The sequence below is a fragment of the Ascaphus truei genome, chromosome 1, assembly GCF_040206685.1.
Source record: "Ascaphus truei isolate aAscTru1 chromosome 1, aAscTru1.hap1, whole genome shotgun sequence".
NCBI lineage: Eukaryota > Metazoa > Chordata > Amphibia > Anura > Ascaphidae > Ascaphus > Ascaphus truei.
The window spans coordinates 343706731-343732565 of record NC_134483.1 but is presented as its reverse complement, the minus strand read 5'-3'; the positions used below and the strand labels follow the sequence as shown (position 1 = coordinate 343732565).

At 43.0% G+C, this 25835-nt stretch overlaps 1 protein-coding gene across 2 annotated transcripts in view; it reads right to left on the bottom strand.

Moving 5' to 3' along the window:
- The window catches only part of LEF1 (lymphoid enhancer binding factor 1), a 130167-nt gene that overhangs the window by 66884 nt on the left and 37448 nt on the right, over positions 1 to 25835 (bottom strand). For both annotated transcript variants that reach the window (XM_075608380.1, XM_075608391.1), the window contains exons 4-5: positions 5157 to 5289; positions 1914 to 2004 (exon numbers count right to left, since the gene is read on the bottom strand). In XM_075608380.1, coding sequence (XP_075464495.1) covers positions 1914 to 2004; positions 5157 to 5289 — 224 coding nt within the window. The remainder of the gene's footprint in view (positions 1 to 1913; positions 2005 to 5156; positions 5290 to 25835) is intronic.

Here is a 25835-nt window from a genome sequence, read left to right as displayed (position 1 = left end):
GAGTCAGGACGTTATGTTGTTCTCAGATAACTGCACTGTTACCAGCACTAAGGGGAAGATCCTCTGAAGTCCATTCAATCTGGCCTATTAACGTGGCAGTACCTAAATAGGTAACTGCCATTAGTTTCCCTGGGTTAAGCGGGTATCCCCAAAGCTAAATACTGTACATCCAACAACGACATCCGTTAGTGATCTCATTAGCATAGGCTTAATGGCATGTTAAGTTAGCACTAAATCATACCCAACTGTAGCATTACACTTATCCAGACCCCGTGAAAGACTTATTTCAGGGTCGGCATGTGAGTAACGTCACCTTTTTCTATGACCCAACTAACGTTCCATAAAATCCCTGCGTTTACTGTAACTGAGCTCTATGGATTTGTGTTGTTAGAGGGAACACCTCTTTTGCATATCGGCAGCTCAAACGTCCGTTATAGTAACGCAAGGACTCCTTACGGCTGAGAACAGCACTTAGCGCATCGTTACTGAGCTTTGAAGATCCCCATTATCACTTAATATTTAACGATCTTATGAGGATCTCCCCCTAAGACACTAGGGGGGGAGAGGGGAAAGTACTAGTAGTTTTTATTTACAACCTTGGAGTACCAGTCATTGTTAACTGCCAAACGTACACATCCACTTACTATTTAATGGTTTATTATAGGAAGCTTATCTGCTTTCATAGAATAAATATTGCATAAGTATTTAGAAAATGTGGACAAATTAGATTGATACAATGTTAAATAATAATTAAAAAAATAAAATAAGTAAGGTACAGCACCACTACTTAAAAAAAAATAGGTTTTCAATTTCTTAGCACGTCACTTATGTTGCTACATTGTGGGAGTTTACTAACCACACCCTAACACGCAAAGAGCAGAATTTTCGGGTGGTCTCTAAAGCTAATTTGTTACACTATATATAGGAAACTCTTATAACAATCCGAAATAGTACTAAAACCTGTAAAAACTATTTTGGAAAGGGTTCTATAATAGAGTATAACAATGATGCATTCCCCTTCCAACGGCTTTGGGTTAACATACACTCTTGACTTTAGACTTCTTTAACCTGAATGTGTACAGGTCTACATAGCCCACCTCATTTGTCATTTATTTAATGGAAGTCAGTCTTGCTCACAGCTGCCACCACTTAAATCTAACTGACTGAAGTCTGACTCAATGCAGCAATCCCCCATACTTGTTTTACCCTACAGTGTTGGCAGCTTTTATGCGCTTTGTTTTGATTGCTGAATTTGGCTCACCAATGGCTCGTCATTTGGACAGAGTTTGTCCATAGGGCAAATTAACAGCTTCAATATTCCTGCAGTGACTCAGTGCTACGGAAACAACAAGTCCACACAAGGCTTCACATCCCACATTCAGGTCAATACAATCTGGCCGCTACAGTCAAAGAGCTCATTTTTGTTTTACAAGATGGGAATGATGTTCTCAGGAGCAGAACTGTGCTATTTTCAGCCCTGGGGACCCCCCACTCCCGAGATACATACCAGTGACGCTAACAAGTGTATATTACCCTCCAGGGAAAACAAAATAACTGCCAAAGCTCTGGCCAATAGGAAGCTGCAAAATGATCAGTTATGGCTTCCCATTGGACAGTCATTTAAATCCCCTTTAAGTTTGTTAAGTAGCTCAGGAACCAACCGAGGGGCGGAGGGGGGGGGGGGGGAGGGGGCGATTCTCTGAGCTGAAAGTAGCATGGTACAAAAGAGGCAAGTCTTGAAGGGCGGGTTAAGGGGTTGGTGCTTAAATCTATCACTATTATGTTGGTTACAACCATGGCTGCCTAATAGCCAAAATATTAAGATCTCTCCAAATCTCCCTCACTTGGTTTATTAAACACTGACTGTGGTAAAGGGGTGCGCTGAGGAACCACATCCAATGAAAGCAACTTACCAGCTCAGCGGCGGCGTCATCTGCCCCACACTACCTGGGGACAATGGGTAGAAGGTAGGTAGGTCAGGTCCTGGAGGATGCCTATGCATGCCTGTCAATAAAGAAGACACATAGTTACTAATTGTTTATATATATATCTACACAGTATATATATATATATATATATATATATATATATATATATATATATATATATATATATATATATATATACACACATGCACACATACTAAAATCCACTGAGGTTGAGCTGCATTAATATTGCAACAGAGTTACAGATTGTGATTGTACATGTGTGTATTAAATAACAGATATATATATATATATATATATATATATAAATCTTTTTATAAATAAATTATATATATATATATATATTACACACACACACATTTTTTTATCCATAATGCGCTGATGTGCAACAAACATTGCTGGGCTCCAGCACAAAAAAAGTGGTAAGTGCAGCTATTTTACCCCCGAAGACATTAATTCCTCCTCGGCCCTCAATGGATTAGTCACTGTCCTCCAGTTCTGTTCTATTTTTTGATGGATGAGGAAAAATATACACGAACAGCATGCATAATGCAATAACCATGGCATTTACATTTATAAGGTGCTCAGACAATTTCCGATCTCAATTTTAACCCTTACACTTCACAGCCCCAAAAAGGGGACCAGCACCAAACGGGGTATATTTTGTTTCAAAGCCAAATTAAAACTTTTTTTTTTTTTGGTTGGCTTGGAAATTACACGGTTCCATTATCTTTGTTCTTATCCATGGTTTGAAAATCCAGAAATAGGAAAACAAGACATTTAAAAAAAAAAACAAGCATAACATATAACTGTTAGATTAGATATATTAGGGCTTGTCCATTAACACTCATTCCCCGAAGGTTGCATGGATTTTTTATTTCCCTACATTTTCAACCAGAGAGGATCAGTGGTTAATTATGAATCATTTTTAGGCCCCTAATGCTCGCACTTGATACGATTCACTTGACTCCCGATTGTCAGTCTGGCTTCTACTAAGCTCTTCATCAAACTGACGCCTTTGGGCTGCAAGGTCAAGCCGTTCTGCATTGGTAGTACTTTTTCAGCAAAAAAAATAAAAAAAATAATACTCCCATCAGAAATTATACATCGTCTCCCAGCCCTGGGAATACAAAGCCTACAAGCAGAAGAAGCACCTCTCCCTGGTGAAAGCTAATCTCAGTCCCAGACGGATGCTAGCTTTTCTGTGCCATCATTCTCAATGTTATTACACAAATAAGAAGAGGAAGATCTGTCTATACAGTAATGGTATTACCAGTATGATTAACCCCCTATATTGTTAGGCGCTTTTATGCGCTTTGTTTGGACTGCAGAAGTTGGCTTGGCATTTGGACACAGTTTGTCCAAAGGGTAAATTATCAGAGGGCTTCAGTATATTCTTGCAGTGACTCGGTGCTACTGTAGCTATATGTGAGAAACACAAAGTCCACACAAGGCCACATCCCACACTTGGTTCAATTAAATAAAAGGGGGCCTCTAGAGTCAAAAAGCAAACGTGAGATGACATAATTACAAAAAAATGGTATGAACGAGTTAGCTGGTCCACTAAATGGAAGTGGGACTAGATTAGGAAGTCAAAGAAGGTTGTCAGGTAAGGTTTAAACAGGTTATAATAATGCTCCTTATTTTAAAGTGATTTAAGAGAGATTGAGTGTGGGCTGTGACAGGAAGGTGTGAGATAAAAAGTGTGCATTGAAATAAAATGATGGCCTTCTAGAAGTGTGATAACAAGTGTGGAGATTATGCACAGGTCTCTGTTTACAACACAAGGGGAGTAACATGGCAACATATTTAAACACTGCCTAAAATAAAATAGCTCAAAGTAAAGATTAGCTCCTGCAAGATTGAAAAGCCCAAATCTCTGCAAGTATCAGCCTGGGGAGCAGTAGAACAGTAGGAGGAGGTAGGAAGGAGTTAAAGGACATGCAGGTCTGGTGTCACATACATTTCAATGGGGGGAAGGGTTTTTTTTTGGGGGGGGGGGGTGGGAATCAGTCAAATACTGTATGACAAAAAAAAGGTTTGTGTTTGAGGTAGCCACAAGCAAAAGCAAGAATGAAAACATGGAGATTGTGTGTAGATGACACTTTTTAGGACCTTATTTTCTTTACTGTACTTAAAATATCGGAGTGTCTTTATCATTTTTACGACTTAAATAATGTAGGATTGCTAAAGAAACATACTTAACGGTAGGTTAACTCCTTCAGGATCTTCAAAGATCTGAAGGGGTTAAAGAGATTTGAAGTATGCTTTTCAGAATACAGAAAGACTCTGGCACTGCTGGGGCTTAAGAAGAGCATTGCACTTACATGAATAGTAACCCTGTCTATCTATTCCTCTGCAATGTGTTACTAGTTTGTCCTGTGGGCTTGCACCACTGCTATGATTTGTAATCTCAAGAATAAATGTTCCTGCTATGTACACACATCACTAAAGATTAGCAATTTAAAAGAGATGCCATCTAATTGTATTTGCCTCTCTCTCATTTGGCGAGAGTCCATTCGCTCCTGCAACTTAAAGGTTCTCTTTTCGAGATAATACCTTTAACTTCACGTTTATTCAGGTGTGCCGTGGCTACAATAAGCACCCAATCCCATGTCATTCCATTTACCTGCCTTGAGCTAATACCTTGCTCTGTTCTCTTTTCCCTCCTAACAAAGACACCATAAAGATGCCAACAGCCGCCCAATTGTTGAATCAAGAGTTTACTACTATTACTTTAGGTATACTGGGATATACCAAATAAATGGGAAGGATGTTGATCCAGGGAGAAATCTGATTGCCATAATTTGGAGTCAGGAAGGAATTTATTTTCCCCCTTATGAGATATCATTGGATGATATTTCACTGTTTTTTTTTGTTTGCCTTCCTCTGGATCAATATACTGTAAGTACGGATATAGGATAACGTATCTGTCGTCTAAATTTAGCTTAGGTTGAACTGGATGGACATATGTTCTTCTTTCAACCGCATCTACTATGTAACTATGTAACTACATACTAACCTAAGGACACATTCACAAGAACGGCTTTTTAGTTCAGCCTTCACCTCTACAACTTTTTAAAGTACTGTAGTAATATTTTTTCAAGCTATAACAGGAACTCAACAAAAGCAGCGTTCGCTGTATATTCCAAGGACCTGGGGTTCCCCCATGTGACATGATGTACCGCTGAAGATGGAAAGTCTCTTTACCTTGCTTTGCACCCATATCTGACGGGATATGCGACGGGTGAGCTCCAGGTGCAAAGTGCTCGTCACTATACGTGATGAGTGGCGTGAGGGGGTGAACTGCGTGCGATGGCTGCACCACTGGAACCTTGTTTGACTGCAACACAAATGAGAAGACATTGCATGTACATTTGTAAGCTCTAAGACCTGTATGACTATACAAACACCTGAAAGCGCAGTTTCCCTGTCTTTTTCCCGCTTTCTTCACTATGCTGCGCATTAAAGTGTTTGATTTCAATTCTCTATCTTTTTCTGTTCATTGTTTATTTTCTTAAACTGTGTATTTTATTCCCAAAAATGACCCTAAAACATAAAGTAATATATCTGCTATGGCTGCTATAACCCTCTCAGTTAGTGATATTGGTGGACTTCAAAGAATGTTATCTGAGAAGATTAAGATAATACAGTTCCTCTGATGAGATCCTTTGTAGTCTGCATGGAAAAAAAGTTGTTTAATATTTAAAGAAATGTAAAATCAGCTAGGAAATAAAATAAAAATATGTTTTGGAACTCTGCCTAAAATGCACAACACACACCTGCGAACTAGGACTGGATCATAACCGCGCTAAGGACCGGAGTTAGTTTTGAGGTATACCAATAACAAGTACAGCTGCTGCCTCTAGAAGGACAGTCATAAAGTGATCAAAATGTGAGACTTTTGATATCCACAAATGAGGTCTTACATTATGTTCTGAACTGGCTTAATTTTGATTCCTAACTCCCCTATCCTTAAAACATTATTTCCATATACATATTTTTAAGGTAAATAAACATCTCAAGTAAAATGTGTATCAGTTTATAACAATATGACTTGCTGTCTTCTTTTCTACAAGTGGTGCTATATCTGCATCTTCTGCAATCATTACAATGAAATATTGGTTAAGATCTGGCTTTGCTCGGTTATAGCCTAAATAATACTGTATTCCAGTGTTTTTCACTGTTTTTTTGGTTAAGGAACTCTATAAATTATATTGTGAAATTCTATGGAACCCCAACCCTCTCTAATAGCGCGTCTGAGATCAGATGCATTGTAAGGAACCCCAACCCTCTCTAATAGTGCGTCTGAGATCAGATGCATTGTAAGGAACCCCAACCCTCTCTAATAGCGCGTCTGAGATCAGATGCATTGTACATTTTTCTGTATTTGGTACAATTTTTAAGTGACCTGAAAATTGCAGGGAACCATTTAGAGATGCCCAGGGAACCTAAGGGTGCCTAGGAACCCCTGTTGAAAAACACTGCTGTATTCCTTGGAAACTTGTGTTAAATATGGTTCATCAGCTCAGTAAAACAAATCCTACAATTTAATTGCATTCGTAAGTTTGGTTTCAGGTTTTTTTACTCTTTTTATGCAATAACGCACACATTTTTGTATAATCTCGGTAACGATGTCATGCAAATTGCAACTGTTCTTCAAGCAATGGTGCATTTATGAAAGATCACTTGTAAATACCAAGAATTGTCTTAAAGGTTGCATTACTTGTTACATTTTTGTAAATAAAAGCATTTACGATTAAATGAATTTAGATTTGTATCATTTTTCTCAAATTGTGGTTGGTTGTTGGACGCCAATATAAAATAAGACAACATTTTAATGTGCACTATTAATTATATCACATTCTGTCCATAATGGTACTAAAATCATGAAAACCTATAGAGTTACTCAAATACCAAACTGACATTCTTTTAAAAACTTTTACGCAAGACAACACTAAGTCATCAAAAAATGGTTTTCAGACTATGCATTTCCATCATGTGAGCACCTATACGCAGATAAGGACTGGCGGCTTTTGCATTACAAACCCAGCTGCCCGAAGCACAGGCCACCGATTTTCCTTTATCCTCAGCCACTGGCTACTCCAGGAAGTCAATGTCAAGTCTTTATAAACAAGCAAGCGCACACTGGCACTAAGGGCAGTCTCCTTTATCAAAATGTGTTTAAAAACAAACAAACAAACATCAATTTTCAACAGCATCCACAAGCCTTTATGGCATATGTAACCTTTTAATTCCCAAGGGGTCTGCAGTGCATTGAAAAAGAGCTACCATGTCCTGTACGGAATTTGTGGCATAGAAGAGATACTTAGACATTATTCAGGTGGACTACATCCTGCAGCCCACTTGATACATGCCTCCCTCCCTCTTCTGCCTCCAGACATACCCTCATCCCCTCTCCTGCCCCCCACATCCCTCTCCTGCCCCCACACCTCTCTCCTGCCCTCACACATCCCTCTCCAGCCCCCATACATCCCCTCCCGTCCCACACACCCCCTCCTCCCCTCTCCCACCCCCTTCCCCTCCCTCTCCTGCCCCCACAGCCCCTCTCCTGCCCCCATAAAGCCACTCCCCCACTCTCCTGCCCCACACATCCCCTCCCCTCTCCCGCCCCACACATCCCCTCTCCCCTCTCTCCCGCCCCCATATATCCACTCCCCCTTTCCCGCCCCCACTCCCCCCCTCTAACACCCCCATATCCCTTCCCCTCTCTTCCGCCCCCATACATCCCCTCCTCCCTTTTCCCACCCCCACATCCCTTCCCCTCTCTCTCACCCCATACATCCCCTCCCTCTTCTCCTGCACCACACATCCCCTCCCCCCTCTCCCACCCCACACATCCCCTCCCTCTCCTGCTTCCACACATCCCCTCCCCCTCTCCTTCCCCCACACATCTCCTCCCCTCTTTCTCCTTTGCAGAGCAATGTGTTACAATTGATCTTTCTATCTTTTTACGGCTGGATAAATGACTGATTAGTAAAACCGAGTGCATAATCTGTGATTGCGTATGAGAGAATACCATAACAACCAGTAAAACTACACTGTTATGTAAATGGTAAACATAATTCAGGGCACCGTGTTACAGATGTTGGAAACATCAAATGGGTTTGAGGTAATTTCCTTGCATCCCAAAATAATCAATTTAAATCACAGAAACAAGGAAAGAACAAGAAATACACATTTGTTTTATTTTTTATTTCCGGCGCCTTTTTTTCCTTTTTTTTAGCCCACCATCTCAAAGAACTTGTATTAGCAAAGTGTATCTTATTAACTTCTGGCCTATCCCTCCAGTCATAGTGCTCAAAAATTTGGTACCATGAATTCTCACAAAATTATGCTAGCCTAGCTCTCCTCTTAATTTTACGGTTTTCAACACAGATTTGCTTTCCTGTGGGAAGGAGATAAGAACCTAAGGATTTTAAATTAAGCTTTGGCCTTGTCTTATATTTTGCCGGGTGGAGAGTGAAAGCAGCGTTGGTAGGTGTGTGAAAGCTAACACGCATTAGATCCCTTTTTTGTTACCAAATAACAAAAGAAATAGGAAAATCTCACTACTATGAAGGGGTTGGATTCCATAGAGGTGATAGCCCAGCTTGACACTGTTTTGTCCTTTTCAGACTGTGAATGAAAGCAGAATCGCACACTATGAAAATATAAACCGGTGGTTTTTTTTGTTTGTTGGCTTGATTTCGTCTGTTATTTTCAGAAGTACATTAGTAAACATAGTACATATTCCGTAGTGGCCAGTGTGACGCGTGCTGCGGCGTGCGCATCACATACCATAGCACTGCCCTCTATGGGGCAGGCCCCAGTGCCATGTGTGTGTTTGGGCACGCAAAGCGCTGTGACGCGTACGCTGGCGGGAAAGACAATCATTTTGTCTTCCTGTGCCACGACACAGTCACATGCTCGGTGGGCAGCCAATGGAAGGGCAGATATGCCCTGCCATAGACGCGCCCACCATTGCGCATTCCATCGCTCCCCTACAGACCGCAGATCGCAGCTGTAACCTGTGCACGCACCGCCAGGCCGCCAGGCGTGCGTGCAGCAGTGTGGACTGGGGCCGTAGCCGTATCATCAAAAGAGCGCTGTTCTCCATGCATCGCTCTACTCATTTCTTGTTACACATTGTGTTCCTTTTATGCATTCAGACAACACATTTAATTGATTATACGATAATTCTTTCCATGTTCTCCCCAACAATAACCCTGTCCTGAAAGTCTGGAATTACCATGCATATTTCTATAGATGATTAACAATATCCTAGCACATGAGACAGAATGTTATATGCATCAAAATGTGCATTTGAACGAAGCAGGGACAAACGCTTCTTTCTCATGCAAATGTATCGATGTGCATGTAGTTCAGAGAAAGCCATTTCATACCATTCAGGAGGGTGAAGAAAAGCTATGGCTACAGGTGACTAAAGAACACACTATTTCCTGAGCCCTGTTCTATTGAAAATATGTAGTTATCACATTAGTACCGCTGTCATCACTGGTATGATGTCCAAATTAATTTTAAAACTTTAAGAGTGATACTGAAATTATACTTGTGTTTTTTGCAGAATATATATTTATATATCTATATATAAAACTGAAAACGTTGTTTGTTTAGCGGTGCTTCTGGGCAATCTGATTGGTCCGTTGGTCTGTCTATCCAGGGGCCACAGGCCAGGGTGCATCAGGTATCCAGGGGCCACAAGCCAGCAGGTATCCAGGGGCCATAGGCCAGGCTGCATCAGGTATCCAGGGGGTATCAGATCCAGGGGCCACAGGGCAGGGTGCATCAAGTATCCAGTCCGCAGGGGGGGGAGGGAGTCAGGAGAGAGGGGGGCAAGCCCACACACCCATCCATACTGACACACACTGACTGACACACGCACACTGACTGACACACACACACACACACACACACACACACACACTTCCCCCCTCAGTCAGCTCAGCTACCAAACACACGGGGGGAACGGAGCTGTGAACGGGGGGGGGAACGAAGTGTTGAAGGGGGAGGGGGAAATCGGAGATGTGAACTGGGGAGGGGGGTGAGGCAGAGCTGTGAAGAGGGGGGAGAGAGTGGAAGGGAGTGGAGAAAGTGTGGGAGTGAGAACATTACATCCCGGGCAAGGCCGGGTATATTAGCTAGTATATATATATATATATACTAACCCCGTATCCTGGACCCCCGATAAGGGTCGAACCGAGAAGAGCGGGTCACGCCATAGGTTACAATGGCGGCGGCAGAAACAGCTCCAATAAACGGCTAAGTGTGAAAAGCTGAAATTTGGGAATCCATAGCTCCGGTTCCGGAGGGTCCAGAGGATCAGGGTTTGGGGTATCTCTAGTCACTGCTCCGGCATCGCTGCAGAACCATCCTTGACCCTCTTGGACAAACCCGACGGAGTATGGACCCCCTTGAAAGTTCGGGACTTTTCCCATAGACTCCAATGGCGGCCAATCTCCATTGACCGGCTATGGCGGAAAACCCCCATTGACTTCAACGGCGGCGTCGCCCCGTTGAAAGTCTATGGCGGCGGATTCCCATAGCCGCCAACAGCGGCGGTTTGCCATTGAAAGTCTATGGCGGCGGAGCCCGTTGTTTTCAATGGGGATTTAGTGAAAAAACGTGATTTAATTTACAGCGGAGCTTTTTGTATTAAAATGAGAAACGGTTTTAAGTGTATTTGTGTAACTCCGGTTTCGAAGGTCGTAGCAAGTCGCAAATTGGACCATAGGGTGTCCCAGTTCCGGCATTGAGAACTGGGAAGTTTGGACCTGCTGGACCCAACGGAACCGGATATTTTAATATGTTTGTGTTTTATCCTTCATACTGTGTCCCAAGCAGGGTTAAAACCCAGAGGAAATTCCTTTGCATACCAGGGTAGCATATGGCCAGAGAGGCGACCCAATGTCTAGGACTTAAGTATTGTTCAAAGGATTTTGTCACCTACACTGTTTACATGAGGGCGGAAATTACTCAAACCAGAGCAGTCTTTAAGTGTCCCATTTAACACCTTACAACAAAGAATATCCTGCCAGGAATCCAATCTGGTAGACTAGCTGGCATTCCTGATGCAGATGAGGGGCTACAGAAATGAGACCACAGAGTTGTACTGCGCATGTACCAGCTAGCAGGGGGGCATGTATCAAAATGTGTTCCCACGTTAATGAGTGGCTAGAGGTAATTGAAGACCAATCACCTGTACTTAATGTAAAGTATAGGGTACAAAAGGTTTATAAACTGTTGTCCACCCTTTTTCCTTTGTCTTCTGATATCATCTGAATTGTTACCTGATTGCGAGAGAATTGCTATGCAACATACTTCTCATCCCCCATCCCCAAAGTAAGTGTACTTCTTGTCTGTTACTGTATTATTTCGTGTGTTCACCTATCCAAAGGAATACATATACTTTATTATATCTAAGCCTCTTTCAGTTCAAACCCAGTATTTGGTGTAAATTACAACCTGTGATAAGCTATCGTCACACATTACCATCCTGAACATAAATATATTCAAGGCAGCCTATAATAAGTCTCATTTTCGCCTATAAACCGTCATTATGGATATCACCATCCTGCTGCACATGAAGATGATTAACCTATATACAATCATCTTGATTTTTACTACCTTACAACCCCATGAACGTCTCACTGGCACTCCATTGTCATGAACAGCCTTACCTCAAGAACATCGCCATCAAATGAACCCCCTTTAGACAACACCTATCCTATCAACAGCTCCCTTAAAAAGTTCACTAGTGCCTACAAATAATTGTAAGCATCATTTAAGCATATGATCTATTTTAGAGAAATAAATAAGTGCATCCCTATCTTGTGTACACACGCAAGCAGCTGATTGCAGCCAAGAATGGACAATATTGGTACCCACGATCAATGCCGGTAGTCATTCGAGAAGAAATAATCCTCAAAGCCCTTTAGTTGACATGATCCAGAATGACCTGGCCTGTGACCTTCTGTCAGCTACACAAGTTTCTGATGTATAAGCAGAAGTAATTACTCTAACTAGCTCCTTGTCCTTTGGCAAAATAGCTGCAAGCGTCAGTCTCCAGACAGATATCTGACGTGCTGTATAAAGCTAAGTAGAAAACACTTCATGATTTATTAACACATCTGTTTTCCCCTATCTCTTCCTTCAGTTTGCAAGGCAATAACCCCTGATATGAAGTCCCTGGTGCAGAACACACATAGCATAACATTTACAAACATGATTATTTGCAAAGGCTCTTTGGCTAAGGAGAGACAAAGGAAAACGAATCTTCAAAACAAAGTGTTTGTTCTCTTTCCATGTCTTCCGTAATTAATCCCTTTTTTCTCATTGGACTTTAAGCTATGTTCTAAGTGGGGGGAAAAAACTCAGTTTTCAAACTGTTATTCATTGGAAGTATTTAACTACATGCAGTCCTGGTTTACAAACAGAAGAGGAAAAGGCTTTAGAATAAATCCTAAGCCTTTTGCAGTAACGTCCAAATAATGTTTGCTCACAATGTAATGTAAACTGCAAGTAGTAGATACCTTATATATTGTCCTTAATTTAACAAGATTTCAATTATGGTTACAATGGAAATGGCTTTACTCGGAGCCACCGGTTTACGCATGTAATCATATATAGAAAGGTAGAATCCATGTCTTTTGAATCACTGCACTTCAGAGCAAAGCAAACTGATTTAATACAAGTAAAAAAATAAAAATATGACCTCCCAAGATCTAACGTTCCTTTTAGCATAGAGATTGCAGTAAAAAATAATATCAAATGCTCACATGTAATATGATAGAGAGGCATATTTAAATAGGAGTAGAGAGAGATGTGAAGATAATCAATCCCTATTCAATATAGAGAAAAGTGAGTTAATGTACAGTGTTCAAATGAATGGAAGTGAATGCATCATTAACCGTGTAATGTCCCATTTCTCATCATATTGAATCAGGGCCACAGAGGGAGAACTATGTGGGACGAGGGAGAGAGATAAATGGAGAGTGTGAGCTATAGAGGGAGAGATATATGGAGAGTGTGAGCTATAGAGGGAGAGATATATGGAGAGTGTGAGCTATATTGAGCGGAAGTGGATGAAAAGGAAACAGAGTGACCTCACAGGATTTAAAAAACATCGTAAATCTCATTTTACTAAACAAATGAATAGCTCTACTTGTAACCTTGCCCCACTGGGGCTCAACTGGTGTATGAGGTCAACCATACTTTTTAGATGAAGAAGAAATAGAAGGGATTCAATTCATGGGTTGCATGGATATGGGAATCAATGCCCTGTTCACTGACCACAGTAGGACATTGTTTCTTCATCTTTGGAAGAGCCCTTGACTCCTCACCTTTGACACTCCATCTAAAACACGCAATTTTTGTTCTGACTGCAAAACGTAAAATACGTATTTTCCTTCCCAATATTCTTGATTTATGCGTTGACTTCTATACCTACACATCTACTTGGTTTTCTATAAATGCCAAGCATTTTGTCTTATGTAATCTCACAAGTTCCCAGAAATATTTAAAACTGCACCTCGAAAGCATCATTGAGGCTGCGGCCCCACTGGCGCTGACCGCGCTCATGCTTGGTGAGCGGTGACGTCACCAGCTCACCTAGCTATTTCGCAAGCATGTGCAGGGGGGGGGGGGGGGGCGTTGCAGGCAAGCTGAGCGTGGTTCAAAGTCACTTTTTTTGTTTATGTAAGCGGCAACCGTGGGTGGGCGTGTGTGCCCGCGTGAGCAAGGACGTCAAAATGTAAATTGCGAGAAGTAACCTCACCAAGCACCGCGCGTTCAATGCGGTCAGCGTCAGATGGCCGCAGCCTTAGGCCGTGCCTATAGTGCCGTCGATGGCAACGGCGACACGATGGGTGACGTCACCCGTCGCCACTGGCGAAAGTTATATTTCACAGGCGGCAGCGGCGTTGCGTGTTTCCAGCAATTTGATTGGTTCAAGGGCCGTCACGTGATGCGACAGCCCTTGAAAAATCAAATTTTGCCGGCTTCCAGTTTTCGCGACGGCGACGTCGCTTTGTTGCTTTGTTGCCGTCGCGCGCACGATAAGCACACGCGGCGACGGCAATGCATTTGTTTTCGGACGAAGTCGCGTCGCTGGCACTATAAGCGCGGCCTTAGAAAGAAACGCACTTCATAAACATTTTTAGGGCAATATACAGAAGTCAGTGCTTTTCCAAAGATGGTTGAATTTTCTGGATGTGGGCTGCTTGCCCTTCCAGCTGCACTGGCCAATAGAAATGGTATGCTGGTGCACTCAGTCTCAGCTCAGTTATGAGCAATGATAATTATAGGTTTTAGCACATTCACGTTCTCAGACAGGGCCCCAAACAAAAGACAAAAAAAACTCAGTGCTACCTCCAATACGACAAATTATATAGTTAAATACTTATCTGTTTTTCTTTTCATAAGTAAGGGTCATTTAGTTAAACTCTTTTGACCAAAGCATTTGAAGCGTGCAAACCGCGCCACTGTATCCCTCTTTTACAAGTCCTAACACTACTGCACCCGCAAAAAGCCTCTCCTAACCTGTCTAATGGAGGGAGAACTGTTAGTCTGGTCAGTCTGGTCATTCGTAGGTGCATGACAAGACCTGCCATTTAAAAGGTGGGATGAGTGGTGGGTGTAGGTTCTGAGCTTACAAGGCCTGTGTGAGATCCCCAAACTTACCATATCCCATAATCATGAGCACAGAAAACTAGTCAGGATAAGAATCCTGGCTAGAGAAGAACCCCACAATTGCACTCTATGGGGGCAACAATAGGTGGGACAAAAAATAAACCCAAGCTAGTAGACTTAGGTGCCACATGACACAAAACAAAAAAGGTTTATTAGCATATAATAGGGAAAACAAACGTGGAGGTATAGGGTATGTGTACAAATATATTAAAGTCCCACCTATTGTTGCCCCCATAGAGTGCAATTGCGGGTTTCTTCTCCAGCCAGGATTCTTATCCTGACTAGTTTTCTGTGCTCATGTATATCCTATTCCCTATGCCCCATGGGTTTTTATGTTATTAGAGGTAATTATGGAGAGCGATAAGCATTTCTTATGTTTGTACATATCCCATAATCACACAGAACAGTGCTTTCACTGCAGCCAGGGATTCTGGGTAAAGACAGTTATATACTCATACCTTATGCAGGGACACCACAAAATATGGGAGAAACAATAAAGATGAGAAGGGGGTAAAAAAGTATTGCTGTAATCTTTCAGAGTTAGGACATGATGGCAAACCAATGCTAGAAATTATATTTTCGCATAAATCAGACAGTGATTAGGACAAATAAAATCATATCTATTTTATCCTTTTTAAACAGAAATTACGCCTACCTTATTTTTGAACTATACCATTTTTTTGCATAATTCAAACAGGATGGGGGGGGGGGGGGGGTTAAAAGTGTGTAGCCCTCTTTCCTGCTGATATAGAGAGACTACTAGTGCTTTATGTACCTGCTGGCTCAGCGAGATCTGGGCCTCCGCTAACTGGGAGCCTGGGGTAACAATATGTTCTTGGCAGCGCCTCCACTTACCCAGGATCCCCAATAAGCAAGATTCCCCAAGGTAAGAATAATGATAACAAGCCACAACGTTGTAACCTTTTACTATTAAGTGATTGCAAAACTTTAGCTTACACCTATCAAGAATAACATACATATATCACAGTACATGAATAGCTGATACTCAGTAGTTATACACCAGTGGCCTGGCCACTCTCCTCGTTCGAGTAATGTCACTTCCCACCACCGCTTGTACCCCACACCGTGTCGAATGTATAGACTCAGTCCCTTGGTCACTCAACCCAGTGTCCCCAAAGAACCCTCCCCCAAGGCGGGATCAGCGCCTGAAGGTACCGGTGTTGGTGCACTTATTAAATACCTTCCGGCCACTCCAGCAGCCGGTAACAGACTTCAAAAAGGATCCGCCGATCCAGCGTAGTCTCTCACGAGTTTGGTAATGTCCAGCAGCTTGAGCCCAAACCACTGAACTCACAGCAGCTCAGGAAGAACACTGTGTCCCTGCCTGCTATTACAGTAAGGGAATAGGATGTCTCCCTCTAGGGCGGTTCCCTGCCGTACCACAAACTGGTGGTGACTCAGGGTCTGCACTGGGGCCTGAGGGGAAATCTGGCCTACACAGGTGGGTCACTGACCCCCTGCTCACACACGACCTCTCCCCTTGCTCCTCCGTCACCCTCTGCTAGCGTGGTCTCTCCCCCACGCTTCCCTTTCCTGCCTGCCAGCAATCCCTTCACTCCTATTTGTTCCCTGGTGTAATGTGGCTCTGCTGAAGCTCATGGGAATTGTAGTCCCACCTCAGAGCCTCCTCTCTATTGGCCAGCCGTTCGCGCGCTTACACTGCGCATGCGCGACCTACCAGGGGCGCCCCGCCACACATCTGCACTGCCCATGCGGAACGATCAAGCATGGCGGCGCCCTATGCTGTCCGGGCCGCCGTGGAGCCTCAGAAGCACCGGAGCGCTCCCTGCTCTGCCCCCACCCTCCTGAATTGCCAGCGGGTCTGCCGCTCATCACTACAGCACCCTCAACGGAGGTACAACAGGGAGGGGGGGGCAGGGGAACACCACTACAACTGTGTTATTTATTTAACTCTGGAGATCTCCCCCGGGACCTGATACGTGTCCATGGCGAAACACTGGCAACTGAAATGGTATCTCAGGGAAACAGGTGTCTCAAAAATAGCGCAGTTTCGCTACCTAGTTCAGAATATGTATTTTTTTTTATCAATATTGAAATTTGGTGAAATTGCTGCTTTAATCTTTCTAAAAGTGTTTTTCTGTATGGTTAATATTTTGCCATAACTTCTATAATGAAAATGTTGGTGCTCCTTTGTTGATTCATAACCACGATTAACCTGCTGCATCCACACTACGAGGTCTATTTACTACAGTATACCGGCTGCAAAAGTAGCACAAACCCAGTGAAAAAAACAAAGCCGTATTCTTCAAAGTAAAGGAATCCCATTGTTTTTCCTTTGATACACCTGGTGCAAATCGTTTGCACAGTTTGTCCCAGTTTTGCAGCCGGGAGACTTTAGTAAATACCTCCCTATGAATGTAGTGAACTCGTAAGGTGACTTTAAAGCTGCAGACCAAGCAATATCCTACATCTGTGTGTTTTTAATAAATCAGATCTGTACTATGAGAAAATACTTGTAGCATTTAAAAAAAAAAAACAACTACTCTGAATTACATTTTTAATGTATTACAATGTAACAAGCATGTTTTGTTTCTATAGCAACCATTTACAATGTCACACTGACTACAGAATACTCCTCTGCAGCGATATAGTGAAACCCCCGACCCAAATCTTTGCAGATCGATCACAGGAGAATGGATCAATCGGCAACTTCGCTAATTACTTATTGTGTGGATTATATTAATGCACATATTAAAGGGGGGCGGGGGGAATAAAATAAATGGCAGTGATGAAATAATATTGCTGAAGTGAAAATACTGCTGAAATGGATGATATATTACTGAAATGGATGATATATTACTGAAATGGACTGGGGAGGTCTCTGGAGAAGAATTGTGTAAGGAATCGGGGGCCACGTCCTTTGCAACATGACCCCTCCTTACCCACTACCAGTACTGCAGCGGCTGCTGCCCCTGCCCCCCGTCGCTACCCATGCCGCCGCCCAGTGCATACCTTGAACTCTGCCGTCGCCATCTTGGATTCTGGCACTGGTGTTACAGACTCTCAGCTGGGCTCTACTATTTCCTGGTCTCTCAGCCACTCACGAGCAGCTCCTCGACACGCCTCCACCATGCCCCTCGTCCGGATTGGTCACTGTCGCTTTAAATATCCTGCTTTGACTTCACTTCCTTGCTCTGCATAGCTCCTTGCTTCCTGTGTAGCCTGGAAACTGTGTCGTGCTCCTGTTTGTCTTTATTCCTACAGATTTGAACCGGCTTGTCTGACTTACCCCTCTGGCTCCCGACTTCGGCTTACCCATCACGATTCTTACCTCTCAGACCCTTGGACACGGAAACGGATTTTACTACGGAACTCTCTATACTCCTGAACACGGCAAGTACAACGACTATTCTAAATCTTAATCCAGGCCTGGCCATGCTACAACCAAATCCCGCTCCCTCTGCTGTCGGTGTGTATATTCAACATCCCACCTCAGTACAGGGGACTGGCCTGGTCTGCAGGCTGCACAGCGTGACAAATTGATGGCGATGTTCTGTTTCCATTTTGTCTGTTCTGTTATGTCTTTAGTGTCTATTTTGTGTGTAAGAATGTGTGTGTGTGTGTGGTATGAATGAGATTCGCTCACAGTAGATTTGTGCCTGTAGTAACGCCCACATTCCTGGTATCAAGAAGTACCTGATTCCTATAGAGAGCGGTTTTAATAATCTGTAAAATTATTGGTTTAAGAATAGGGATTAGTTATTATATTCTGCCTAGTGACCTATTTTAAACAAAGGAATCTAAAATGTATAAAAAGCCTGCTTGGGCCCTCCCCTGGCAGAGAGTCTCATTGACGTTTGTGCGTAAGATCATACTCTGTGCTGTACAGGCAATAAACTACTCATTATCCAAGAACCCGAGTTTGCTCTTTTTTTGTTTTGTTTGCAAACAATGATAGCAGCTTGGACTGCTGCTTCAAAGTGTAGGAGTGGTCATAAAATCAAATGCAGTTTAATAAAACAAAAAAGAAAAACATGTACTAAGATCAGTGTACAATCATATTGCAGTTATTTTTATTATTATTAGGGCTGATAAGAGAATGAAAGACGACGGCATGAACACAACATACAGTAGAGGCAACGCTTATTCTAACAAAAAACAGTGGCAATTCCCCAAAAGACCCAGGTACACCCAGGTACATTCTGAATACATGCCTTAAACTTTCCTTAAACTAGCCCCAGCATTTCTGCATTGATTAATGGCCTATCAGATTAATAGCGGGGGTCCCTGGCAGTCCCATTCAAACTGAATTGGACTGCCAGGGATCCCTGCTGTGTTAATCCTATGGGTCGTTAGTCAATGCAGAAATGCTTTAAACGTGCCTCAAACTAGCCCAGAACATGCCCAGCACATACCCTGAATGTAACCCGGCAAGTTTAAAGCAAATGTTAGAATAAGCGTTGCCTCTACTGTAGTGCAAGAAATGAATATAATAACGTCTCACATAGTGATACAAAGGGTGCAGAAATAAAGAAGGGGAAAAAAAGTATATGACTTTATGACTGGGCTTAAAGGTTCTGCCATCTCACAGCCCAAAGATGCTTTGCTCTGTAATCATATAGCAATGCCTGAAAATCTCCTATGACCACTCACGTTGAGCAGTCTCATTCTACCCAGAAGCATCACAATGTTCTAGTAACAGAATATACATTATCATCCTCACTTTCTATTGCACGTCAGTAAGGTGAGAAGGGGAGATGCTGTGGTGGGTACACTTTTTGAAGGCACAATCACTGTTTACCTTATCATCATGGATTTATATGCAACAGGAGCATATTCACATCTCACAATATCTACAACAAGTATAACAGCTGAATTGTTACTATAAAGAAATGGCGAAGTAAATTGAACTATATAGTGGTACTTCTCATGGTCATAGATAAAGGCAATAAACATAAGTGTAATCCCCCTCCTAAAGAGTTACTAACAATACTAGTATACTCTGTCTCCCTCCCCCCCCCCCCCCCCCCCCCCCCGGTTGCAATGGGGATTCATGTGTCACATAGGGGTATTTATGGAAGAGGGACTGTTCTGGAAGGTCAGGTTCCCGGAGGTCCAGAGGAGCAGAGCCTTGGGGAGTGTTGATGGGTATGTTTATAAGGTGATTGCATAGACCAGGCACCCCTGTTTATGATTGGGCCAGTACCCCTGTATGTATGTATGTCTTTATTTATATAGCGCCATTAATGTACATAGCGCTTTACAGTAGTCATTCATGTGACAATCATATAAATAACACATAATACAAATAACACATAATAGGAAGAAGTTCTTCAGACATAAAAGTAACATTTAGGAAAAGGAGTCCCTGCTCCGAAAAGCTTACAATCTAATTGGTAGGTAGGAAGAACGTACAGAGACAGTAGGAGGGCGTTCTGGTAAGTGTGTCTGCATGGGGCCAAGCTTTATGTATGAGGAGTAAATTATCAGTTATGGAGCTACTCATATGCTTCATTAAGCAGGTGTGTTTTAAGGTGAGTATTAAAGGTCGATAGAGTGCCACTTGATATTGAGGGGAAGGGTATTCCAGAGGTGTGGGGAAGTCAGTGAGAAAGGTTTAAGGCAGGAGAGGGCTTTGGATACAAAATGGGTAGAGAGAAGACATCCTTGAGCAGAACGCAAGAGTCGGGATGGTGTATAGTGAGAAATTAGGGCTGAGATGTAAGGAGGAGCAGAAGAGTTTAAAGCTTTAAGAGTGAGGAGGAGAATTGAGTGTGTGATACGGGATTTGATCGGAAGCCAGGAGAGGGATTTCAGGAGGGGAGACACTGAGACAGATTTAGGAAAGAGTCGAGTGATTCTGGCAGCAGCATTTAGGATCGATTGTAGGGGAGAAGGAGCCCATAAAAACAGTAATGAGCCCTGTACAGTTTCAGTAAAAGGAATACGGCACACCATAGAGGGTCTTAAGAAAAGAGGGCACCCTGGTTCCTGCTGATCAGCTTTATCTGTGGATCAGCACTAAAGTTCCTCATCAGGCTTTGTGGAAGTGGCAGTTCCCAAATACAGACAGCAAGGTATTGGGTCAAGCACAATGAGACCTATTAGAGTTTCCCGTAGGGGCCTGGAATAGTCAGATCACTAAAGGGTTCCAAATAGACAAAGGGGACTTTGTTCCACAACTACCTAAGCAATTAAATCAGAGTACCTCTGTCTAAGTGTTAAGAGTGGGTACAGATGGAAGAGGAGTATTTGTGTATCTCTTTGTATAAAACGCTGTACAGCGATATAAAACTCTGTCAAGATATGTCTGAGTGGTCCCTGAGTTGGGGTCACAAATAAATTATGGTTGTACTATAAAAGTTCCTGGCGCCCATTATTTCACAACCTTGCTACCTCATCACCCAACCGCACGAATGACAGCACCCTGAGTCAAGGTAAACCATGCAGAGTAGCCATATAAACACCAGACCGATGTAACCTCCTTAGGAAGTCGGGCAGGGAGGATTACATTTGGCGCCCAACATGTAGCTTGGCAGCAAGAGAGAGAGAGAAAGTACGAATGTTTATGTTTTGCCAATTTTTGAACTTTCGGGGCAAAAAGTTTGTTTAATGTGGACTATGTATTGTAAAGCTTTCCCCATACACGAAAGTTGAAATTGCATTAATTCTGAACACGGAGTGATATACTCAAAATGGTGGTGGTCCGCACTCAGCCAAAATGGCGTCTTTGAGGAAATTGTGAATGTACACGGGACATAAGAGACTGTTGATCAAAGCTGAGTTCACTTAGAGCTATGAGCCCTTGTACAGCAAAATCATGGTGAGCCAAATCCCTCACTACTAGAAACATTTTGCACAAGTCAAGAGAGAAGCGTTCCTGCTCAGTTTATAGGGATAGTGTTTCCGCCAAGGCAAGATGGATGGAGTTTCCCAAACAGAGTGTATAGTGGCAACAATATGCGAAACCCGTTGCCTAGTGGTGTGAAGTATGTGGCCACAGCCTCCTCTCCGGACTTTCCCGCCACTGTCTGGGGATACAGATTAATGTGAGCCATGCCCTGATCCTGCTGGTTTGTTAGGGGAGGATCTGAGTATTACAGAGAGAATAAAGTATGTATAAGACCCTACCACTCACTCTCGTGATCGTGAGTGCTGGACTATTCCACTATGCATTAGGTAAAATGGCAACTTATATTAGTGTTCCACAACTAGTGCACTTTAACATCCCCAGTGGGGTTTTTGTTACTACCATAGGAAACACAGAGTTCCTGCAAGCTGCTTGTTTTAGATATCGACGTCCAAGATGAGCCCTGTCAAGCACTGCCAAGAGTGTGGAGTGCCTTTCATGCGGTAGCATGTACATCGAATGATGGAGTCGCTGATAAATTCTGCCTGATTGAGTGGGAAACAGAGAGAGACTAACGGATCCGTCCCTGAGTTTCCTGCAGAATCCAATGCGCCTCCTCTTTATACCAGTCGACCTGGGTTGGCAGACGGAATCTGCGACCCTGAACCCGTGAGTCCAGGAGTTGGCCTTGGATCAGTCATAAGTGGCGGAACCTGTGGATCCAGCTGATGCGATTTGCTCCATTGCTACAGGAGGTTCTGTGGCCTCCAGTGATTCCAACAATGGAATGCCCTCTTCTTCGTCCTTGGGTCGATACCTGGTGGCTGCCGTGCAGCCAGATTGCACTATTCACCTGGCTCCCCGAGTCTGAAATGACTCTCGCCAAGGAAGTACGACAGCACAAATTTGCTGCCGGCTGGTGCCCTAAAGTTGGTATGACACGTATGGTGTCTGCCCGATGGGGTAAGCTCGAGCAATAAACACTGAAGATCTTGATGATTGCTTATATTTTTGTCACATTGTACAATGGGACATGGCTATGGCTGAGCTTACGAAATTGAAGACATTGGTCTGGATTTTACCCGGTGCTCCGGTGGGCCGTAACTCACCTGGTTGAGGCGGGCTGATTGAATGATCCAAGATCAAGGAAACTTGAGGTTATGAGTACTCCTATGTGCCTGGGGATCCTATGGATATAGTAGATATGTTCAGGAAGCAGTGGTTACAAGGTAAAGCAAGAGCTCAGATTACTCAGAATGGGCATGCTCAGCTTGTAGAAAATCAAGACAGGGTAGACAAGTTAGTAAAAATGTGGCACATCAGATGGAGCATTTATAAAGATCGTGTGGGGTATATAGATGAGAAGGGAGCTAAAAGAGTCTACTCTATAGAGGTACCTGATAGTAAAGGTGGCATGGTTAGAAAACACGATATAGACCATTATTGGTGACCAGTTTGCCATTATCCATTTATGCACTAGTCCCCATCTGGGTCCCATGCCATTATAGTAATGATTATGCTCCTATATAGTTTAATGTGCCTTATGCTGCCCCCTCTGGGACCGGAGACATACTATGTTCTACTGTTACTATTATGTATGGATTTCCAGCAAAACATGGGATGTGATAATAAAATAAATAAGCGCCTGCTATATGCTCAGTGTGTATATAGCACAGCTACCTTGATAAGGTCAAGTGCTCCAAGTTGATTATGTTATGTATGACAATATTTAAGTAATAATCCCCTCAGAACAGGGCATTACTGGCCAATAATGCCCTGTTCTGATGGGATTATTACTATTATAGGCTAAATGTAGGCTTATTTCATAAATAATAGTCACTTTTGTATAGTTAAATAGATTTTTTTATTAAAATAAAATGGTAAATATATGAAACCACCTCTATATACTCTTACACTGCAGATATCTATATCCACACACTGCCGCCCCCTCTGTGTACACACACACACACACTGGAGCTCTAGACACACAACACAGCACCTCCTCTACACTCACTACACAGCACCTCTACACACATAACAGCTCTACACACACACAAACTCTGCTGCTACACACACATGCTACACCCAAAAACACTGCAACTGACACACACACACACACACTGGAGCTCTATACACACACACAAACACACACATCAGCTCTACACTCACACAAACTGCTGCTACACATACAACAGCACAACACACACACACACACACACTGCAGCCACAATAAAAAATGCAACCACTTACTAAACTTTGCACTCTCCCCCCCAGCTCTACACACAACATAGCACAACACAGTACCTCTACACCCCCCACCCCCACCACACACACACAACACTGCACCACTATACACAACTCACTTACTTCTTTGCAGACACCATCTCCCCCCCCCCCAATTCAACTGAATCTGCTCAGAAAATCTCAGTCAGCTCGGGAGGGGGAGGAGTCAAACTGTGGCTGATACTTTTTGACCAATCCCCTGCCATGTCTCAGAGCTTTTACTTAATTCAAACCAATCCCCTGCCCTGTCTCAGCTGTTCTGAAAGCTGATTGGCTGGAAATAAACAGATTGAAAACTGCATTTTGCAAGATGCTAAAATTCAGGGCATTACTGTGGATACTGCCCGGAATTTTAACCAATCAGAGAGCAGGGTTTTCAATAATGGCCTGAATTTTATTGCTTTAGCTTATAATTCATGTTATTACATATTGTAAATCACTAAGTGATTGTACTATTGAATGTGTGGTTTACCAATGTCAATGTATACCCATGCAATGTTATGGGGAGAGTGTAACCCCCCTCCTAAAGGTTTACTAACAATACTGGTATATGCTGGGCTCCACCCTGGTTGCTATTGGGATCCAAATGTCATGCAGGGGTATTTAAGGAGGAGGGACTGTTCGATTGACAGGCCTTAGACTTCTACTACTAAATAACGTAAATCAGCAGAAAGTGCTTAATTTGGATTCTCAAGAACCCTGTAGCGCTCAAATTGGAAAAGTTAAGAAGATTTGTTTCCCAAGTTACCTGTGCTCAAGAAGGCATGGACAGCCACGCAAAGCGGCGAAACGTGCAATTTGGCACATCTTTCTGTCACATTAGACATCTATTTCTATACTGGTTTTTATTACACCAATAACTGAAGCCACGGGCCACTTGCCTTTTCGTGCCATTTTTCACCGTGGGGCTTTGAATTGGATTCTTGTTGCATTTGTCCGGTATCTTGACAAAGGTGGAAGAGGGGCCAAAACACTGACCACTAAATGAATCACCTTTGGATCTATACTACCTCACTAATCCGTGACATTTTGGTTTTGAACTTTCAGGAGTTCCTTACTACAGGGGAGCGCAAACTTTTTCAGCTGCGCCCCCCTGCCTGCTACCCCTTGCTCTCGCGCCCCCCCCCCCTCACCTTGCTCGGCGGCATAAAATGACGCAGCGGGGTCACGTGACGTCATCCCGTTGCCATGGAGATGGACGTGTGATGTCACTCCGTAATTTGACGTCACGTTGCCATGGCAACGCGTCCCTGCCGCTCTTCAGAATCCCGGTAAGTTAGTTGCAGAGGCCTCACGCGACCACCCCCTCCCCCCCCCACGCATTTAATTTAAATGCCTGGGGAAAGAGCACGGGACCTCTGCGACCGCCCACGCCCCCCCCAGACAAATCTCCCGCCCCCCCAGTTTGCGCACCGCTGCCTTACTATACTGACTCTATCTCTGATATATGTATGTGTATGAATGAATGTGAATGTATGTGAATGTATGTGAATGAATGACCCAATGACACAAATTAAGCGGAAGGAAATAAACTTTCTACAACCACGAACTGCTCTGCTCCGAAACTTGTTGCAAGGGGTTAATGTTCTGTCCAGCTGTAGACTCATTTAAAAGTGAACCAGTACCATAGAGACAGGTTTTAAAAACATAAAACTGGGGTATACATAGGAAATATACCATCTTCTCTCAATGTGTTAAACAATGTTACAATGTTCTTATTGCAGATAAAATACATACAGTACACACGTTTCTAGCCCACAAAATTGACTTTGCAACAAATCTTGAAACAAACTGTTATCTTTTATTATATAAAACTTTTATCCCCGCTAACTAGAGCTACTGCATTAGCTTCAGTTTCGAGGTGATTACCAGTTTGATTTTTAGATGCTGCAGAATGCTTGAAAAATGATGCGGAGAGAATATACAAAGAGAAGTATTTCATTATTGCCAATGGTGTTTGAGGAATTACTTCAAATCTGGAATCTTTAGGTGATCGATAAACATTTATAGGTACATATTTTGCAGGACAGAGCAGCGTTCTCTGGCCCTAGAGGATGTCCTAT